Genomic DNA, 17,061 nt, shown 5'->3' on the forward strand with positions numbered 1-17,061 from the left:
TCAGCTTCCCAAAGTGCTAGGATTACAGACGTGAGCCAGTGTGCCCGGCCATTTTATTCATTTTTAAAATACTTGTTTTTTAGAGCAGAGTTAGTATTAACCTTTTACGTATTTTCTTTTCTATCCTTATCATCCCTGACAGCTTGATTTTTGCTAGTTAAATGGAAGATTTTAGCACTCATCACCAGTATGTTAATTGTAGTACTTAAAGTTCTGAATTCCTTATTTCAGTTTTTCTCGTGGTTGTCTGAACTTTTGTGATCCCACAGGTACTCATTTCTCTGCTTTGAGGCATCATTTGCCTTTGTACTAGAAGGATATCTAGTACAAAGGTAAATGATACTTTTCTAAGTTCATGGTAATGGTATTGGTATTTTGTAATGGTATTTTTCTAAGTTCATTGTGGACTTTGCTCCACTATTTTCTAGTGATGAGAGTGGCACCAGTTCTTCAGTTTTCTCATTTATTTTCAGATTTTATTTTGTTGATTTAGTAGTTACTTGGCAATAATTTTTTTATTATGTACTTATTGATTATGCAGTTTCCTGAAAACCTGGCTGGCTCTGAACATTCTGAGGGACTAATTTTAAAAAGAGTCAATATATGTAATAGAATGAGCATTGTACTTTGAATCTCAAAGTCCAAGTTTGAATTCTGGCTTGTCTCTTCAGGCAAATTGCTTTACCAAGGCTTGGTTTGCTTGTTTATAAAATATAGGCTCTATTCCCTATCACACAGTCATATTATAATAGCATCAATTAAATGAAAAGATATGATTAAAGCCCTTGCACAGTGAGAAAATAAGTTTAAATGGTCTCTGGTCTCATTTTTAATTCTCTGTAGGGCTGACTTTTTCTGCAGCCTGCCTCATTTTGTTTGATTTTCTTCTAAAAATTATCTTTGTTATTACCCACTTTCCCTGCAAGATGACTTCCTTCAAGAAAACAATACCTTCTTTTTCTTTCCTCTTTCTTAAGATATCACTAAAGAAGCCGAACACGGTGGTGCATGCCTGTAGTCCCAGCTATTCAGGTGGCCAAGGTGGGAGGATTGCTTGAGCCCAGGAATTCAAGACCAGCCTGGGCAATATAGCGAGACTGACCTCATAAACAAAACAAAACAAAAAACAACCAAAAAAATAGATACTACTGTGAAAGGAAAATAAATCCCAGGAGGCCCAAATCACTAAGCCAAGGGAAAAGTCAAGCTTGGAACTACATCAGGCAAACCTGCCTCCCATTTTATTCCTCAATAATACAGCTACAAGGCCGGGCGCCATGGCTCATGCCTCTAATCCCAGCACTTTGGGAGGCTGAGGCAGGCGGATCACCTGAGGTCAGGAGTTCGAGACCAGCCTGGCCAACATGGCGAAACCCCATCTCTGCTAAAAATACAAAACTTAGCCAGGCGTGATGGCAGACACCTGTAATCCCAGCTACTTGGGAAGCTGAGGCAGGAGAATTGCTCTGTTCTGTTGAATTTCACCCTGGCAATGGAAACCGATAGCTTATCTTCACAGGTGCGGGACAGAAAGTCATCCCTATGCTCATCTGAGACAAATGCATACCTCATTGCTTCCTCTGCCCTATTTATGTAAAAATGCAGTTTCACTGAGCCAGATTAAATTGTGTATTCAGTGAAAGGCTGATGAAGGATTCAAAAGAATGCAACCTTTTGTCTTTTACCTACTTATGACCTGGAACCCCAACCCCCTATCAGAACCAATGACAATGTTACACATACTGATGTCTCTTATCTCCCTAAAATATATAAAAGCAAGCTGTACCCCCACCACCTTAGGCACATGTTGCCAGGATCTCCTGAGGTTGTGTCATGGATGTGATCGTCACCTTGGCAAAATAAACTTTCTAAATTGGTTGAGACTTGTCTGACATATTTTGAATTCACATCACTAAGGAGATTTGTATTATCAGGTGTATGTATATGCCAATAATTCTGTAAAAGAAGAATTTTCCTTACTTGCGATATATTGTTTCTGTAGCCAAAGACTGGAGTTTAGTTAATTCTGGAAGCTTTTTTTACTTAGTTGAAATCTGACAGCTAGTACACAGTCAATGGATGGGTAAAACTGCTGCCACCTTAGTATAAACCAAGGCACTACCTCCAAACCAATACAAGTAAGCAGTCATCGTGTTCTGTATCATCACCTACTCGCAGTAAAAGCATGGCAGTTTCACCTTAGAAGTTTCTTGAAGTAAAACACCTTAGTTTTATTATATCTTGTCCATGAAGTCAACATTGTTTTTCTATTCTCTGTGATGAAGTGGGAAGTACACATAAAGCAGTTTCTTTGCATACTGATGGTTATCTTGAGTTAAAACACTCATGCAACTGAGTTTCAAGCTGAACTATCCACATTGTTCATGGAACACTGTTTTTAATTGTAAGAGTTACTGATAAACTATGGTTATTCATGCTTGGATATTTGGCAGACATTTACTTGAAAATGAACAACTGTGAGCCTATCAATTCAAGAAAAAGAACTGCGAAATAATGGCCAATGATAAAATTTGAGCTTTTAAGTGAAAATTAAAATTTTCGTAAACTATTGTCTGCTACCTTCAGTTTGACAATTTCTTAATACTTACTGATTGGATCATGGTAGTATTAATAAATGTGATTTTAAAAGTATAATGAAATAGGCCATTTAGAAGATGCATATGACTCAATGAACCAATTTTGTTTTTTTGTTTTTTTTTTTTTTGAGATGGAGTCTGGCTGTGTCGTCAGGCTGGAGTGCAGTGGCGCTATCTTGGCTCACTGCAACCCCCACCTCCCGGGTTCAGGCGATCCTCCTGCCTTAGCCTCCTGAGTAGCTGGGACTACAGGCATGTGCCACTATGCCCAGCTAATTTTTTGTATTTTTAGTAGAGATGAGGCAATATTTTTAATATAGCTAATGCATGATGTTAAAAACTTTGCATATGTAAAAGATGCATTCAAAATAGAAGACAGATCAATGAATTTTAGTGTAGTCATTTTAAGTTTAGTGACATAGTTTCAGTTTCCACATTGCAACTATACACTGTGGAGTTTTAGCATAGTATCAAAGAGTGAATATCCACAGTTCTGAACAGGTTATTTTAGCACTCTTTTCCAGTAATATATCTCTGAGAGGCCATACTTTCTTCATGTATGTCAAACAAATAACATATTGCAAAAAATGCGATTCAAAATATTTGCCAAAATGGGCTGTACACGGTGGCTTACACCTGTAATCCCAGCACTTTGGGAGGCAGAAGTAGGTGGATCACTTGAGGCCAGGAGTTCAAGACCAGCTTGGCCAACATGGCGAAACCCGTCTCTACTAAAAATACAAAATTAGCTGGGCGTGGTGGTGCATGCCTGTAGGCCCAGCTACTCAGGAGGCTGAGGCAGAAGAATCACTTGAACCAGGGAGACGGAGGTTGCAGTGAGTCGAAATCGTGTGCCCGCACTCCATCCTGTGTGACAAAGTGAGACCCTGTCTCAAAAAACATAAAATATTTCCAAAAATGGCTCAGGCGAGATGGCTCACGCCTATAATCCCAGCACTTTGGGAGGCCAAGGTGGCAGATCAGTTGAATCCAGGAGTTCAAGACCAGCCTGGCCAACCTGGCAAAAACCCCATCTCTACCAAAAAAAAAAAAAAAAAAAAAATTGGGCGTGGCTCAGGAGGCTGAGGCAGGAGAATCGCTTGAACCTGGCAGGCGGAGGTTTCAGTGAGCTGAGATCATGCCACTGCACTCCACCCTGGGTGACAAAAATGAGGAAAAGTATAGTTTTTATTAAAATGTGAATAATGTTTAATGTGAAGAATGTTAATTATTCTTAGTGTCTGCTTGTGGGAACTAGGACATAAAAATAAAATAATAAAATGAAATAGATACTTAAAATGAATTTAGATACTTAAAATATTTTTAGTTTTAAATTTCTCTCTTGCAAATATCTGTATTATATCCTGTATACACAAAAGCACTTTGGGTTTCTTTGTAATTTTCAAGAGCATAATGTGGTCCTGTAAATTCAAGGAAAGCCTGAGGCCAAAAAGCCCAAGGACTGCTCCCATAAACTAAGATTATCCTGTAGTTGGTGAACAGGGATAGAAAATAGTCTTACAACTTTTTTCCCCCTCATGTAAAGGAGAGAACTAAAGGTAGTTAACCCGGGTAGTAGGATCGTAATTTGGTAAATTGCAAATTGTAAGGAATTGGACCCTTTCAATTTAGCAGTATGTTTAAAATGCATTTTCTCTTTCTTTCCCTCTTCCACCAAGTGTCTCATTTCATCTTTGTTTTAATGGCTCATGCAGTTTTCCCTCTTCTGTCTGTCTTCCTGGTTTTCCGGCTTTCTCCTGTATATCACCTCTAGTGTCACTAGATAGACCCTCCTTCCTGCTTCCCATCTATCTACCCAGAGTAGTTCTATTGATTTCTTCCTTCATGTTCTTCCTCAGCTCAATCTGCATTATGTTCTGTCCTGAAATACAGAGGTGCTTGCCACTTTTTCCCCTCATCTTTGACCTTTGGCCTTTATTCAGTGGGTTTTCTTTTATCCAGGTTTCTTTTCATGTTATATCATTCTTTGAGTGCCTTTTTGTACGTGAAATATTTCTAGTGCATCATGAATGCCAATTTAATGAAAGGAAGATTTTTCTCCTAAGACTATGTAAGCAGACTAAACAAGTTGTAATTCAGCAAGTGACTAAGCATAGATAGGAATGTTGCAGACAGTATCCCGCCACTGGGCTAGTTGAATTTATGTCACTGTTAGTGTACCATTCTAAGATTATTTGATTACCAAAATAGCTAAGTAGAGGTTCAGACTGTATAATTGTTCTTCAGACTTGTTTTTTAGCAGCAGACGCATTTCCAAATGTAATCTTACTCTGAATCTGAGCTTCACTATACAATATAGACAAAAGGTGAGCTTTTCCAGTTGAAGTAGGAGTCTGATCTGAAACACACCCCTGGCCCCAACAAAAACAAATAAAACTCCCACTCTTATTTTAACAGCTTGTTGAAGAGAATTATTAAGTAAAGGCCCTTTTGTCCGGAACTGCCATCTTCCTATAATTTGCCAAAATGACAAACACAAAGGGAAAGAGGAGAGGCACCCAGTACATGTTCTGTAGGCCTTTTAGAAAACATGGAGTTGTTCCTTCGGCCACATATATGCGAATCTATAAGAAAGGTGATATTGTAGACATCAAAGGAATGGGTACTCTTCAAAAAGGAATGCCCCACAAGTGTTATCATGGCAAAACTGGAAGAGTCTACAGTGTTACCCAGCATGCTGTTGGCATTGTTGTAAACAAACAAGTTAAGGGCAAGATTCTTGCCAAGAGATTTCATGTGCATATTGAGCACATTAAGCACTCCTAAGAGCCAAGATAGCTTCCTGAAACATGTGAAGGAAAATGATCAGAAAAAGAAGCCAAAGAGAAAGTTAACCTGGGTTCAACTGAAGCACTAGCTTGCTCCACTCAGAGAAGCATACTTTGTGAGAACCAATGGGAAGGAGTCTGAGCTGCTGGAACCTATTCCCTATGAATTCATGGCATCATAGGTGTTAAAAAAATAAAAGACCTCTGGACTGTTAAAAAAAAAAGCAAAAGTCAGCATGGGAATAAATTATAAAGTGCCAACAGAAGTATGTTTATAGTAAGAATTTTTTTTGTTTCCCAGCTGAAGATTTACTGGCATAAATGCAACCATCTAAAAACATAAGTTATGAAAAACAGTCATGAGGTGCCCTCCCCATCCCCCCAGCCCAGGCCCCTAAAACCTCCTCTGCGGGAGGGAGGGAGAGAGAGAGGAAGGGGGAGCCCCACAACCGTCTAGGAATGCTCAGCCCCTGGGCCCGTGCAGGGCGGGAGAGCCGGGCCTCAGCACATCCTGTAGTCTGTGGAGCAGGACAGGTCGCACAGATGGCCCCTGAAATCTAGGTTGATGGTGAAGTCCCGGTCCCAGTTCTTGGCGTTGGGCCGCATGCCGATGGTGCCGAAGATCTCCTCGCCTGTCTTCAAGGTCAGGTAGTCCTCCATGTAGAACACCGTCTGCTTCCAGTGCGTGTACAGGGACTCGGGTATGGTGGAGAAGCCGGTCCCTCCGGTCCTCTTGTGGCAGTGCATAAACTCGATGTTGAAGTAGGCCACCTGGGTGTGCACGTAGTCATTCTGCTTCACTTGCAGGCAGAACGGGGAGGTGAAGGTCAGGTCTTCCACCTTGACGGTGTAGATGTCTACCTCCTTTATGAGGCAGGCGTTGGTAACCAGCTGTTTGAGGTCCACCACATCCACTAGGGTTTCCTTGATGGCCACATCTTTGATGCAAGATATATCGAAGCCATAAACGTTCTCCCACCAGTGGATCTTGTAGTCTTTGTACTGCCGGTCGTCGGTGGCCGTCACATACAGTGTGGCCCGGTCTGGGAAGGTGAGGCTATTGGGCGCCAGCCACTTGTCCGGGCATAGAGCACAGTGTTGAGCATGGACTCGTAGAAGAGGCAGTTAGCCCATCCACTTGCTGATGATGATGTTCACCTTTTCCACCGGGAGCTCTATCTCCTCCACCTTCCCCTTGGTGATGGTCACCAAGTGGTCTAACTTGTTGGCTTCGACAATCTTCACCGCATAATCAGAGCTACTGGAACACTCGATGCCGATGACCTTGCGGGCCCGGCCTTGGCGGCGAACATGCAGAGGATGCTTGTATCCGAGCCCACATCCAGCACCACCTTGTCTTTAAAGAGGTGCCGGTTGTGAAACATGGAGTTGCCGAAGTGGGTGTAGGAGTCAAAGTAGTAATCTTTGGACGTCATGCCCTCGACGTTCGGCTTCTCGCTGCTTTCCGCCTGGCCACAGGACACCTCCATGATGCAGTTCACGCCCTCGGCGGCCGCCATCTTCACATGCACCTACTCCTCTTCCGGCCGCCAAGACCCCCGCCTTTTTCTATAGTAGAATTTTAAGAGGTGAAAGAAGCACAGTGAGAACAAGATTAACTCGGATATATTCTTTGCTAAGGCTTTACTCCCCACTTCAGGGTAAAACTTGGAATTACATGTTTGAGTCTAGCATGTTTGAATCATGCTCATTTCTGGCAACAGCGTGGCTCATTTCTTTTTGGCAACAAAATAAAATGCCTGCCTGTCTGCTGAAACTACTGTGTTTTGAAAGCATTTATATATTTATTTATTGATTTGAGATAAGAGCCTTGCTGTCACCCTGGCTGGAGTGCAGTGGTGCTGTCTTGGCTCACTGCAACTTCCGCCTCCCAGGTTCAAGCAATTCTCCTGTCTCAGCCTCCCGAGTAGCTGGGAATACAGGCATGTGCCACCACGCGTGGCTATTTTTTTAGTAGATAGGGGGTTTCGCCCTATTGGCTGGGCTATTCTCTAACTCCTGACCTCAGGTGATCCACCTGCTGCAGCCTTCCAAAGTGCTGGGATTACAGGCCTGAGGCACTGTGCCCAGCCGAAAAGTTAGTAGTTCTAAAAGGAGGGAAGGAACTAACCATATGGAGATACTACTTATGTGTCAGACGCTACTAGGTAATTTATTGGCTAGGTGAATCTTCAAACGGATGTGGTTATTGTTTATTAGAGAAAACTCCTTACCGCTGAGGAAATTATAGCTCAGCAAGGAAAGTGAATTTCCCAAGGGCCTGTGGTCCTAGAGCTAGATTTCCAACCTGAACCTGACGAGAGTTAAATAAAGCTTATGCTGTTTATACTCTGGTCATTATGTGTCACTGATAATGTTTTTATTTAGTATATCTTTTAGTGAAGAGAAAGAAAATATATATATGTGTGTGTATGGATGTACACATACATGACTTGCAGTCTTGTGATCTGAATGCCACATTTTTTTATTCCCACAGGAGGCAGCCTTCTGTGCTGTGATTCTTGCCCTGCTGCTTTTCATCGTGAATGCCTGAACATTGATATCCCTGAAGGAAACTGGTATTGCAATGACTGTAAGGCAGGCAAAAAGCCACACTACAGGGAGATTGTCTGGGTAAAAGTTGGACGATACAGGTAAGCCTGAAGAATAGCACTCATCTGTTTTACCATCCTCTGTTTCTTGAGACCTCTCAGATACAATGCTTAACGTATTTCTAATGATCTACTTAATTACTCATGGTACTCCTCCCCTCTTCTTATTGATTTTTTTCCTTATAGGAAGAGAAACCTAACTTTATGATTTACAATTATAGGAGTAATACATGTTCTCTGTCGAAATTTTTTTTCTTTTGTGTATTTTGTGAAAAGTTGTTTTTTTTTTTTTTTTTAAATGAAAAGACAGTAATAATCTCACAAGGCAGGCGCATTGTTAACATTTCGGCATATGTACTCCCAGACGTACCAATACGCAGTTATGCCCCCCACCATCCAAAATAACTGTTTTTACAGATTATACTCTGTTATGTGTCTTGGGTTGTTTGTTTTGAGACAGGGTATCCTCTGTCACCCAGTCTGGAGTGCAGTGGTGTGATCATTGCTCACTGCAACTTCAAACTCCTGGGCTTAAGGGATCCTGCCGCCTCAGCCTCCTGAGTAGCTGAGACTACAGGTACATGCCACTGCACCCGGCCACTTTTTCTTTTTTAAAATATTTTGATTGAACATCACACACCGGGAACTGTTGTGGGGTGGGGGGAGTGGGGAGGGATAGCATTAGGAGATATACCTAATGCTAAATGACAAGTTAATGGGTGCAGCACACCAACATGGCACATGTATACATATGTAACAAACCACGTTGTGCACATGTACCCTAAAACTTAAAGTATAATAATAATAAAATTAAAAAATATATTTTGATTGAATATGGAAAGCACAAAGGATGTAACATGCATGACTTTAAAGAATGACAAAAGTGACACCTGTGTATGTACCTCCCACTTAAAGAAATAGAACACTGTTGGTACTTTTGAGGTTTATTCCGTGCCCTGATTCCATTCTCTCCTACCCCCAGAGGTAACCACTGTACTAAATTCTAGGTTTTTCATTCCTTCGCCCTTCTGTGAGAGTTTGTTTTCTTTGGTATGTTTTAGACCTTTATGTAAAGGAATTATTGTTGATACATTTTCCTGCAACTTTTTTCATTCGCTTTTATGCCCCTGAGATTCATCATAGTATTGTATAGTGGTTCATTCATAGTTCACTGTTCCTTTATGTAGTCACATAATGTCTAGTTCACTTATCCATTTTCCTGTTTGGACTGTGAACATTTGGTCAGTTTTTCTTGGTTTATATACTTGGGACCTTGAATATAAGTATATACTTATATACAAGTATATATTTGGTTTATATTCTTAGGGCCTTCTCTAGGGCATTCTCTGGAGTAAAGTAGGTAGATAGAGGTTTCCAGCTTTAATAGGTAGTGCCAAATTGTCTCCCTAAAGTGGCTCTATAGTAATTTACATTCTTTGATTTTGTTTGTATGTGTTTATGTTTTGATTTCTTGGTGCTGTTCTCCCATATTCCTACTAATTATTGAAGGTTTCCTTTTTAAAGACCAAATTGTATTTTATTTTGTATAGTGTACCATGGATAATACTATTATTTTCTTGATGTTGAGCATTTATACTTTTTCCAGTTTTTCCTTCTTATAATGCTTCAGTGAATGTTATTGTCATAACTCTCTGTTCCTATATCATTATTTCCTTTAAGTAGAATCCTTGAAGTAGAATAATTGAGTCTAAGGGAGTGCGCACCTGTGTGGGAATGTGGGCAGGTGTTTTCCAGCTTCTAGCACATACAACTTGTTTGTGTTCTAGTTAGGTTGTAAGAATGCTGTAAGATGGACTTTAATGTGGACAGACAGACATTGCTAATCCTTACTTTTATATGAGTAGGTTATTTTCCTAATGCCTTGCAGCCTTCTAGAGGTTTCCCTTCTCCTTTTCACCTTTCCCAGGTGGTGGCCAGCTGAGATCTGCCATCCTCGAGCTGTTCCTTCCAACATTGATAAGATGAGACATGATGTGGGAGAGTTCCCAGTCCTCTTTTTTGGATCTAATGACTATTTGTGGACTCACCAGGCCCGAGTCTTCCCTTACATGGAGGGTGACGTGAGCAGCAAGGATAAGATGGGCAAAGGAGTGGATGGGACATATAAAAAAGGTAACTTTATCCTTTTTGTTTCTCAGGCAAACACAGACCTCTGTTACCTGAGTGTCTGATCTGTTTTAGAATTCACATATGCTCCATTTTGAAACTGCCTTTGTCCTCTCAGGGCATTATCTGGCTGCAAATACAGTATTTTGCAAGGAAGTTGACCCATGTAACTCATTATTTTTGAGCCTTAACCTTTACTTAATTTGAATTTCCTTGAGCTTTTTTTTGACTTATCAGTTGTTTTCTCAGCATTCCATCAAATAATGGAGTTCTGAAACTATTTCATAGAAGAAACACTTCAGTTTGTTAGACAGAGGCTCAGATCTCTAGCAGAGCTACATTTGCTCCAAGGAGTCTTGTCTTGTCTTGTCTTGTCTTGTCTTGTCTTGAGCTCGTTGGGAAGAAGTAAAATTCACCAGATATTGTAGAACAAACTAGTAAAGGTCAAAGCATAAATGCTCTGAATCAAAATAAAGTTTTGTAAACTGGCCTAGCAATGAAGGCAGGGTGCCCTGTTATAAGCAGAACTAGTTTTACTGCTTACCAGGTGGTCCAATCAACTTCGAACCCGGTTTTCTCTTACCATGTAATGGAGAAAGTTTGCTCTTAGAATACAGTGGGATTATAAAAAGTGTCCCTGCAGAGTACATAATTGGTATCCCCTTAGTGGTAATTACCTTCTTCCTCTAGCTGTCCTTTGAAAGATAATATATCCCTTGCTATTTAATTTATTTGGTCCTTAAAGTACAAATGGTTCCCAACTCAGAATGGTCCGACTTACAGCTTTATGATGATGCACTTCCATTATGTTCCTCAGCTTATGATGGGATTACATCCAGGTAAACCAATTGTTAACATGAGGAGCATCTGTGTAAGACTTTGTCTATAGGGTGAGATGAAAAGGGATTCTAAGCAAGTGACATGGAAGAAGATTCTAAGCAGGTAAAACTTCCTGGTTAGGGAATGGGAGTAATGTCGATAGGGAACAAGTTTAACAAAGGTTCTGTTTGCCACATGTTATTTTAGTAGCTCCTCACTTACCCTGTTTGTCTTGTAGTTTCTGTACATAGATATGGGCTGTCTATCAGTTCTACTGCTAATACAAAAATACATAGTACTGTGCTGTTAGTACTAATACTTCAGGAGCTGGGGTCTTGAGTCTTGTAATCTCAGGTGGTCAGGGATAAAGTCACCAGTATTTTGGCCTGCACAGAGCTGGCCACCACTGAGATTGGGGGAGAAGGTGGAGTATACGGAATACCTCAGGTCTGAGCCTGCCTAAGCTCTGAGATTCTGCCTTAATCAGGGGGTTTCTAGGTGCCTCTGACTTCTTGGAACTTGTATTTTTGCAGGAGAATCTGAAATAGATACCAGCAGTCGAAATACCTGCCGGGATTTTGGTATTATTAATATTGTGGCAGAAGTGTGTATTGTATATGCTGTGGGAACAGAGCAAGAAGAAGCTGGGGAGCAACGTTTGGAAGTCATGAATGATTACTAAGTGACTTTGAGGAATGAATCATAATAATAATAGTTAGCATTTTTGTTTGCCAGACCCTGTTCTGTGTTTATTTTCTGCTTTAAGTGCTTATGATAACCCTATGAGGTGGATACCATCCTGATCTTGCAGATGAGGAAACTGAGGCACATTAATGTTAAAGTACTCGCCTAACATATCAGTACCAGTAAGTGATAGAGGAATGTTTCTGACTCTGATAGTAGGGCCAGAATCTAACCTCTACACTGACTTTGAAGAAGGAAAAGAACTTAAAATGTGATACATTTTACCAAGAAGGCATCACATGTGAAAGCACGTGTTGAATCTATTAATAAAATCCTGAGTTAGCAACCTCCAAGTATTTGGTACAGTTTAAGCACATGGTTGGGGGAGTGTTGGGCTATTTTCCTGAAAGGATGAAGATCTAACTAGATCCCTAGTTAGAGCAGAGTTTTAGAAACTTCAGCCTGGGACATTGTTGGGACCATTAAAAGGTGAGAGGCTGCAAGTGGGAAAATCAGTGAGATGGCTGTTTTAAGTAGTTTGGGGCAGAAATGACGAGACTCTGCTGGACACGGTGGCTAAAGCCTGTAATCCCAGCACTATGGGGTCAGGAGTTCGAGACCAGCCTAGCCAACACATTGAAACCCTGTCTCTACTAAAAATTAAAAAAAATTAGCTGGGCATGGTGATGTGCGCCTGTAATCCCAGCTACTCGGGAGGCTGAGGGAGGAAAATCGCTGGAACCCGGGAGGCAGAGGCTAATGCCACTGCACTCCAGCCTAGGTGACAGAGCAAGCGAGACTCTGTGTGTCCACCCACCCCTCCCCGCCTGCCCCACCACCACCACCACCAAAAAAGAAAGAAAGAAAGAATGAGACTAATGGTGAATTGTTCATGGGGATGGAGAATATGATTTATATTGGATAGATGTTAAGGAGGTAGACTAGGACATGCTGAATAATGTCCTAGTCTACCTCCTTAGAAGAACACATTTTAGGAAAATTTAGATGATTCTCCTGGAAAGAACACATTTTAGGACAATTTAGATGACTCCATGGAACACATACAAACTCTGGTAGATGGCTACAAGGAAATGAAGAAAAAAGGATAGGTCAGGGGGAGAATTTCTTTAAAGGACTGACAGACTTGGGGAAAGGCACAGAGAAAGTGGGAAGAATGGGATTCTCAGAGTTTTTAATGTGGGTGAAGAATAAGGAATTACAGTTTTAAGTGCAGAATGAGAATCTTAAGATTTTGTTGGACTTTTCAGATACTGCAATCTTTTAAACATGAGAAAGTACAGGGGCCGGGCACAGTGACTCATGCATGTAATCCTAACACTTTGGAAGGCTGAGGCAAACAAATACCTTGACCTTAGGAGTTTAAGGCCAGACTGGGCAACATGGCAAAACCTTGTCTGTACAAAAAAATTAGCCTGGCATGGTGGTGCATGCCTGTAGTCACAGCTACTTGGGAGGCTGAGGTGGGAGGATCACTTGAGCCCATGAGGTCGAGGCTGCAGTGAGCTGTGATTGCTCCATTGCACTCCAACCAGAGTGTTAGAGTGAGACCCTGTCTCAAAAAAAATAAAGTACGGTACTTGAGTGTAGATTAGCTATGAAGATCTGTGTATCATTAGAGCTAATAGTTTATATTTACACAAGTCTTAGGATAAGAGGCAAGAAGGAGAACAAAGCTTCAACTTTGAATTTCTGCCAGAGGAGAGTGAGCACAATATCTGGGGCACCTAAGATGTAGCATGTTTCCGAAAGTGGGAGGTTTAGGACTGAGGCAAGAAAGGCTTAAAGGCAGTGACTTTGCTAAGCAGATGAAGTGTAGTTGTTAGGAGATGGTATCTGTGGGCTTTTTAAAGTCATTTAGTTGTTTATTGTTTTCTCATCTAAAGCACAGCTGTCTAATCTTTTGGCTTCCCTGGGCCACACTGGAAGAAGAATTGTCTTGGACCAAACATAAAATACACTAACAGTAACAATAACTGATGAGCTAAAAAAAAAAAAAAAAAAAAAGTCCATGCATAATTTTTATGATATCCGCCACCACAGATAAGCAAAAAAGTTCTCGTATTCAAATGGATGGATGCCAGTGATCTAAAGGGTGATAGTCTGTATTGTGCCATTTAGTTCTGGATTATGTTTTGTCTTAATACTATGTCTGAATACTCTTTGGACTACATTACCTGTTTGAAAATAGCTGTTATGTGTTTTCTTTTTCATATAGCATTGGTCGATTTTTGTGTAAAACATGGAGTTTCTCCAACTTAAAGGGGAAAAAGTAAAAAATAAGTGAATAAATAAGTAATTCCACCCAGAGATTTTGAAGTGACTTGTGCCGTCTGTTTTCATAGCTCTTCAGGAAGCTGCAGCAAGGTTTGAGGAATTAAAGGCCCAAAAAGAGCTAAGACAGCTGCAGGAAGACCGAAAGAATGACAAGAAGCCACCACCTTATAAACATATAAAGGTGAGGAGAAAATCTTGGGGGACCTTCTCTAGAAGAGAAATGGAATAGCTGGCTCTTCCCACTCTGTTCATGACAAGAACGGAAGCACAAGCATAGTTCGTTTTAGGTAGAGGTATGAGCTTAAAAGAAGATCAGAAATAGCCGGGCATGGTGGCTCACGCTTGTAATCCCAGCACTTTGGGAGGCCGAGGCGGGCGGATCACCTGAAGTCAGGAGTTTGAGACCAGCGTGGCCAGGCAGGTGCCTGTAATTCCAGCTACTTGGGAGGCTGAGGCTGGAGAATTGCTTGAACCCGGGAGGCAGAGGTTGCAGTGAGCTGAGATCGTGCCACTACACTCAAGCCTGGGCGACAGAGTAAGACTCCATCTCCAAAAAAAAAAAAAAAAGAAGAAGAAAAAAAGAAACAAGTACCAGAGCACCATTCCTAGCGCATTGCCAGGATTCCCAATGTCAGGAGAATTGATTTTAGGTGGACCTAATTAACCTACCTAGTGAAATAGTCATCACCATTATCATCTGGGTCCAGTGGAGCCTTTGTATTTTAAACATTTTTATGTCATTTATATGAATAATTGACAGACATAAAAATAAAGAGACAGTGGAGAACAAATTTATTAGAAATTTTAGTGTTATGTTGTTGCTAAAATAATTGCAGTTTTATCATTACTTTTAATGGCAAACCTCAATTACTTTTGCACCAACCTAATATTTACTAAATCCTTTTTACAAATCTCTTTTTATCAGATAAGTTAGTTGCGATGCTCAAATATCATAAAACATGAAAGAATATTGTTAGGCCTGTTGAGAAAAGGAGATTACCCAGGTTGTTCTTGTAAAACATCTTTGATGGCATTGTTCCTGGATGAGAATACCCTATTTCTTTTTTGTTCTTAGAAATGCATTATTTGTTCACTTATCCTTTGTGTGTGTGTGTGTGTGTGTGTGTTGTTTTTTTGTTTGTTTGTTTTTGAGATGGAGTCTCCCCCTGTCTCCTAGGCTGGAGTGCAGTGGTGCAATCTTGGCTCACTGCAACATCCATCTCCCAGGTTCAAGCAATTCTTCTGCCTCAGCCTCCCGAGTAGCTGGGATTACAGGCGCACACCACTATATGCGGCTAATTTTTGTATTTTTAGTAGAGACGGGGTTTCGCCGTGTTGGCCAGGCTGGTCTCGAACTCCTGACCTCAAGTGATTCACCCGCCGCAGCCTCCCAAAGTGCTGGGATTACAGGCATGAGCCACCACGCCCAGCTGTGTGTTTCCAAAGACTGATAATCTGAGATGCTACTTGGAGACTAATTTGACCACAATCTTGAGAATCTAGTATGTTTAAGTTTGTCTCAAATATTGGATCGAGCATAGTTAAACTGAAAAACTTTCGTTGTTTGTCAGAAATTCAGATTGAACTAGATGACTTAGATTTTTATTTGCTAAATCTGATAACCCTACCGAAATCAGACCTTCAAGATCGTATCTCCAGTGTTTTATACTTGCTTTTTTATTTTTAAACTCCTTTCCTCAGGTGTAATAGACGGTCTTTTATACTTTTTTTAAACGACAATGCAGTACCTTGGGTAATGCCGTAAGAAATCTAAAGTGTGACAGTTTCAGTATTTCATCGTGCTTATATGTGATTCCATTGTGCTTCCCTTGTCTTTTTTTTTTTTTTTTTTTGAGATGGAGTCGCCCAGGATGGAGTGCAGTGGCACGATCTCGGCTCACTGCAAGCTCCGCCTCCCGGGTTCAAGCCATTCTCCTGCCTCAGCCTCCCGAGTAGCTGGGACTACAGGCGCCCGCCACCACACCGGGCTAATTTTTTGTATTTTTAGTAGAGATGGGGTTTCACCATGTTAGCCAGGATGGTCTCGATCTCCTGACCTCGTGATCGGCCTGCCTTAGCCTCCCAAAGTGCTGGGATTACAGGCATGAGCCACTGCGCCCGGCCTCCCTTTTCTTATTATTTCTGTCTTCTTTAGCATAGTTGTGAATTATTGATGAGTTAGTAATAGTGTGTAATGATGAATTAGTAAGTTGTTACAAGATATAGGAAAAGTAAGAACACTAAAATTCCATACCGTGTCTTAGATTTAGTCTGATGGACTTACATGGTATTTACAAGACAGAATCAGTTTTGTTCTTTGTTTGTTCCTTTGAGACAGGGTCTCCCTCTGTGACCCAGGCTAGAGTGCATTGCTGCAATTTTGGCTCACTGCAACCTCCGCTTCGTGGGCGCAAGTGATTCTCCTGCCTCCTGCCTCAGTCTCCTAAGTAGCTGGGATTACAGACATGAGCCACCAACGCCTGGCTAATTTTGGTATTTTTTGTAGAGTTGGGGTTTCACCATGTTGCCCAGGCTGGTCCTGAACTCCTCAGCTCAAAGCAATCCACCCACCTCAACCTCCCAAAGAACTGGGATTACAGGCGTGAGCTACGACACTTGGCCTGAATTTTATTCTTTTAAATAAGTATATTTTCTTTTTGAACTTTGGAAGACCTCTAAAAAGGGATAAAAGTCATAAACACTGCTTCTGAAGCCTTTTTTTTTTTTCCCCCTGAGACAGAGTCTCACTCTGTTGCCCAGGCTGGGGTGCAGTGGCGTGATCTCAGCTCACTGCAACCTCCATCTCCTGGATTCAGCCCACTCTCCTGCCTCAGCCTCCTGAGTAGCTGGGACTACAGGCATGTGCCACCACACCTGGCTAATTTTTGTGTTTTTAGTAGAGATGGGGTTTCACCATGTTAGCCAGGCTGGTCTTGAACTCCTGACCTCAGGTGATCTGCCCGCCTCGGTCTCCCAAAGTTGGGCCTCCCACGGTGAGCCACTGTGCCAGGCCCAGTTTTTTTTGGTTTTTTTCCCCCCCTTTATTAGAGATGATGATTTCACTATGTTGCCTAGGCCGATCTCCTGGCCTCAGGTTGTCTTCCCACGTTGGCCTCCCAAATTACTGGGATTATAGGC

The 17,061-nt window shown here is 41.4% G+C and overlaps 1 protein-coding gene and 1 pseudogene across 18 annotated transcripts in view; one reads left to right on the forward strand and one right to left on the reverse strand.

The window, feature by feature from the left end:
- The window catches only part of NSD1 (nuclear receptor binding SET domain protein 1), a 170,864-nt gene that overhangs the window by 130,315 nt on the left and 23,488 nt on the right, over nt 1-17,061 (forward strand). For all 18 annotated transcript variants that reach the window (XR_010157055.1, XM_016954326.3, XM_054684820.2 and 15 more), the window contains 3 exons: nt 7,884-8,040; nt 9,926-10,131; nt 13,992-14,104. Coding sequence is in view for 17 of the 18 variants with exons in the window: in XM_016954326.3 (XP_016809815.3) it covers nt 7,884-8,040; nt 9,926-10,131; nt 13,992-14,104 (476 nt within the window). In the remaining variant the exon portion in view is untranslated. The remainder of the gene's footprint in view (nt 1-7,883; nt 8,041-9,925; nt 10,132-13,991; nt 14,105-17,061) is intronic.
- LOC100612629 (protein arginine N-methyltransferase 1-like) lies at nt 5,790-6,970 on the reverse strand (annotated as a pseudogene).

The sequence above is a fragment of the Pan troglodytes genome, chromosome 4 (assembly GCF_028858775.2).
Source record: "Pan troglodytes isolate AG18354 chromosome 4, NHGRI_mPanTro3-v2.0_pri, whole genome shotgun sequence".
Taxonomy (NCBI): Eukaryota; Metazoa; Chordata; class Mammalia; order Primates; family Hominidae; genus Pan; species Pan troglodytes.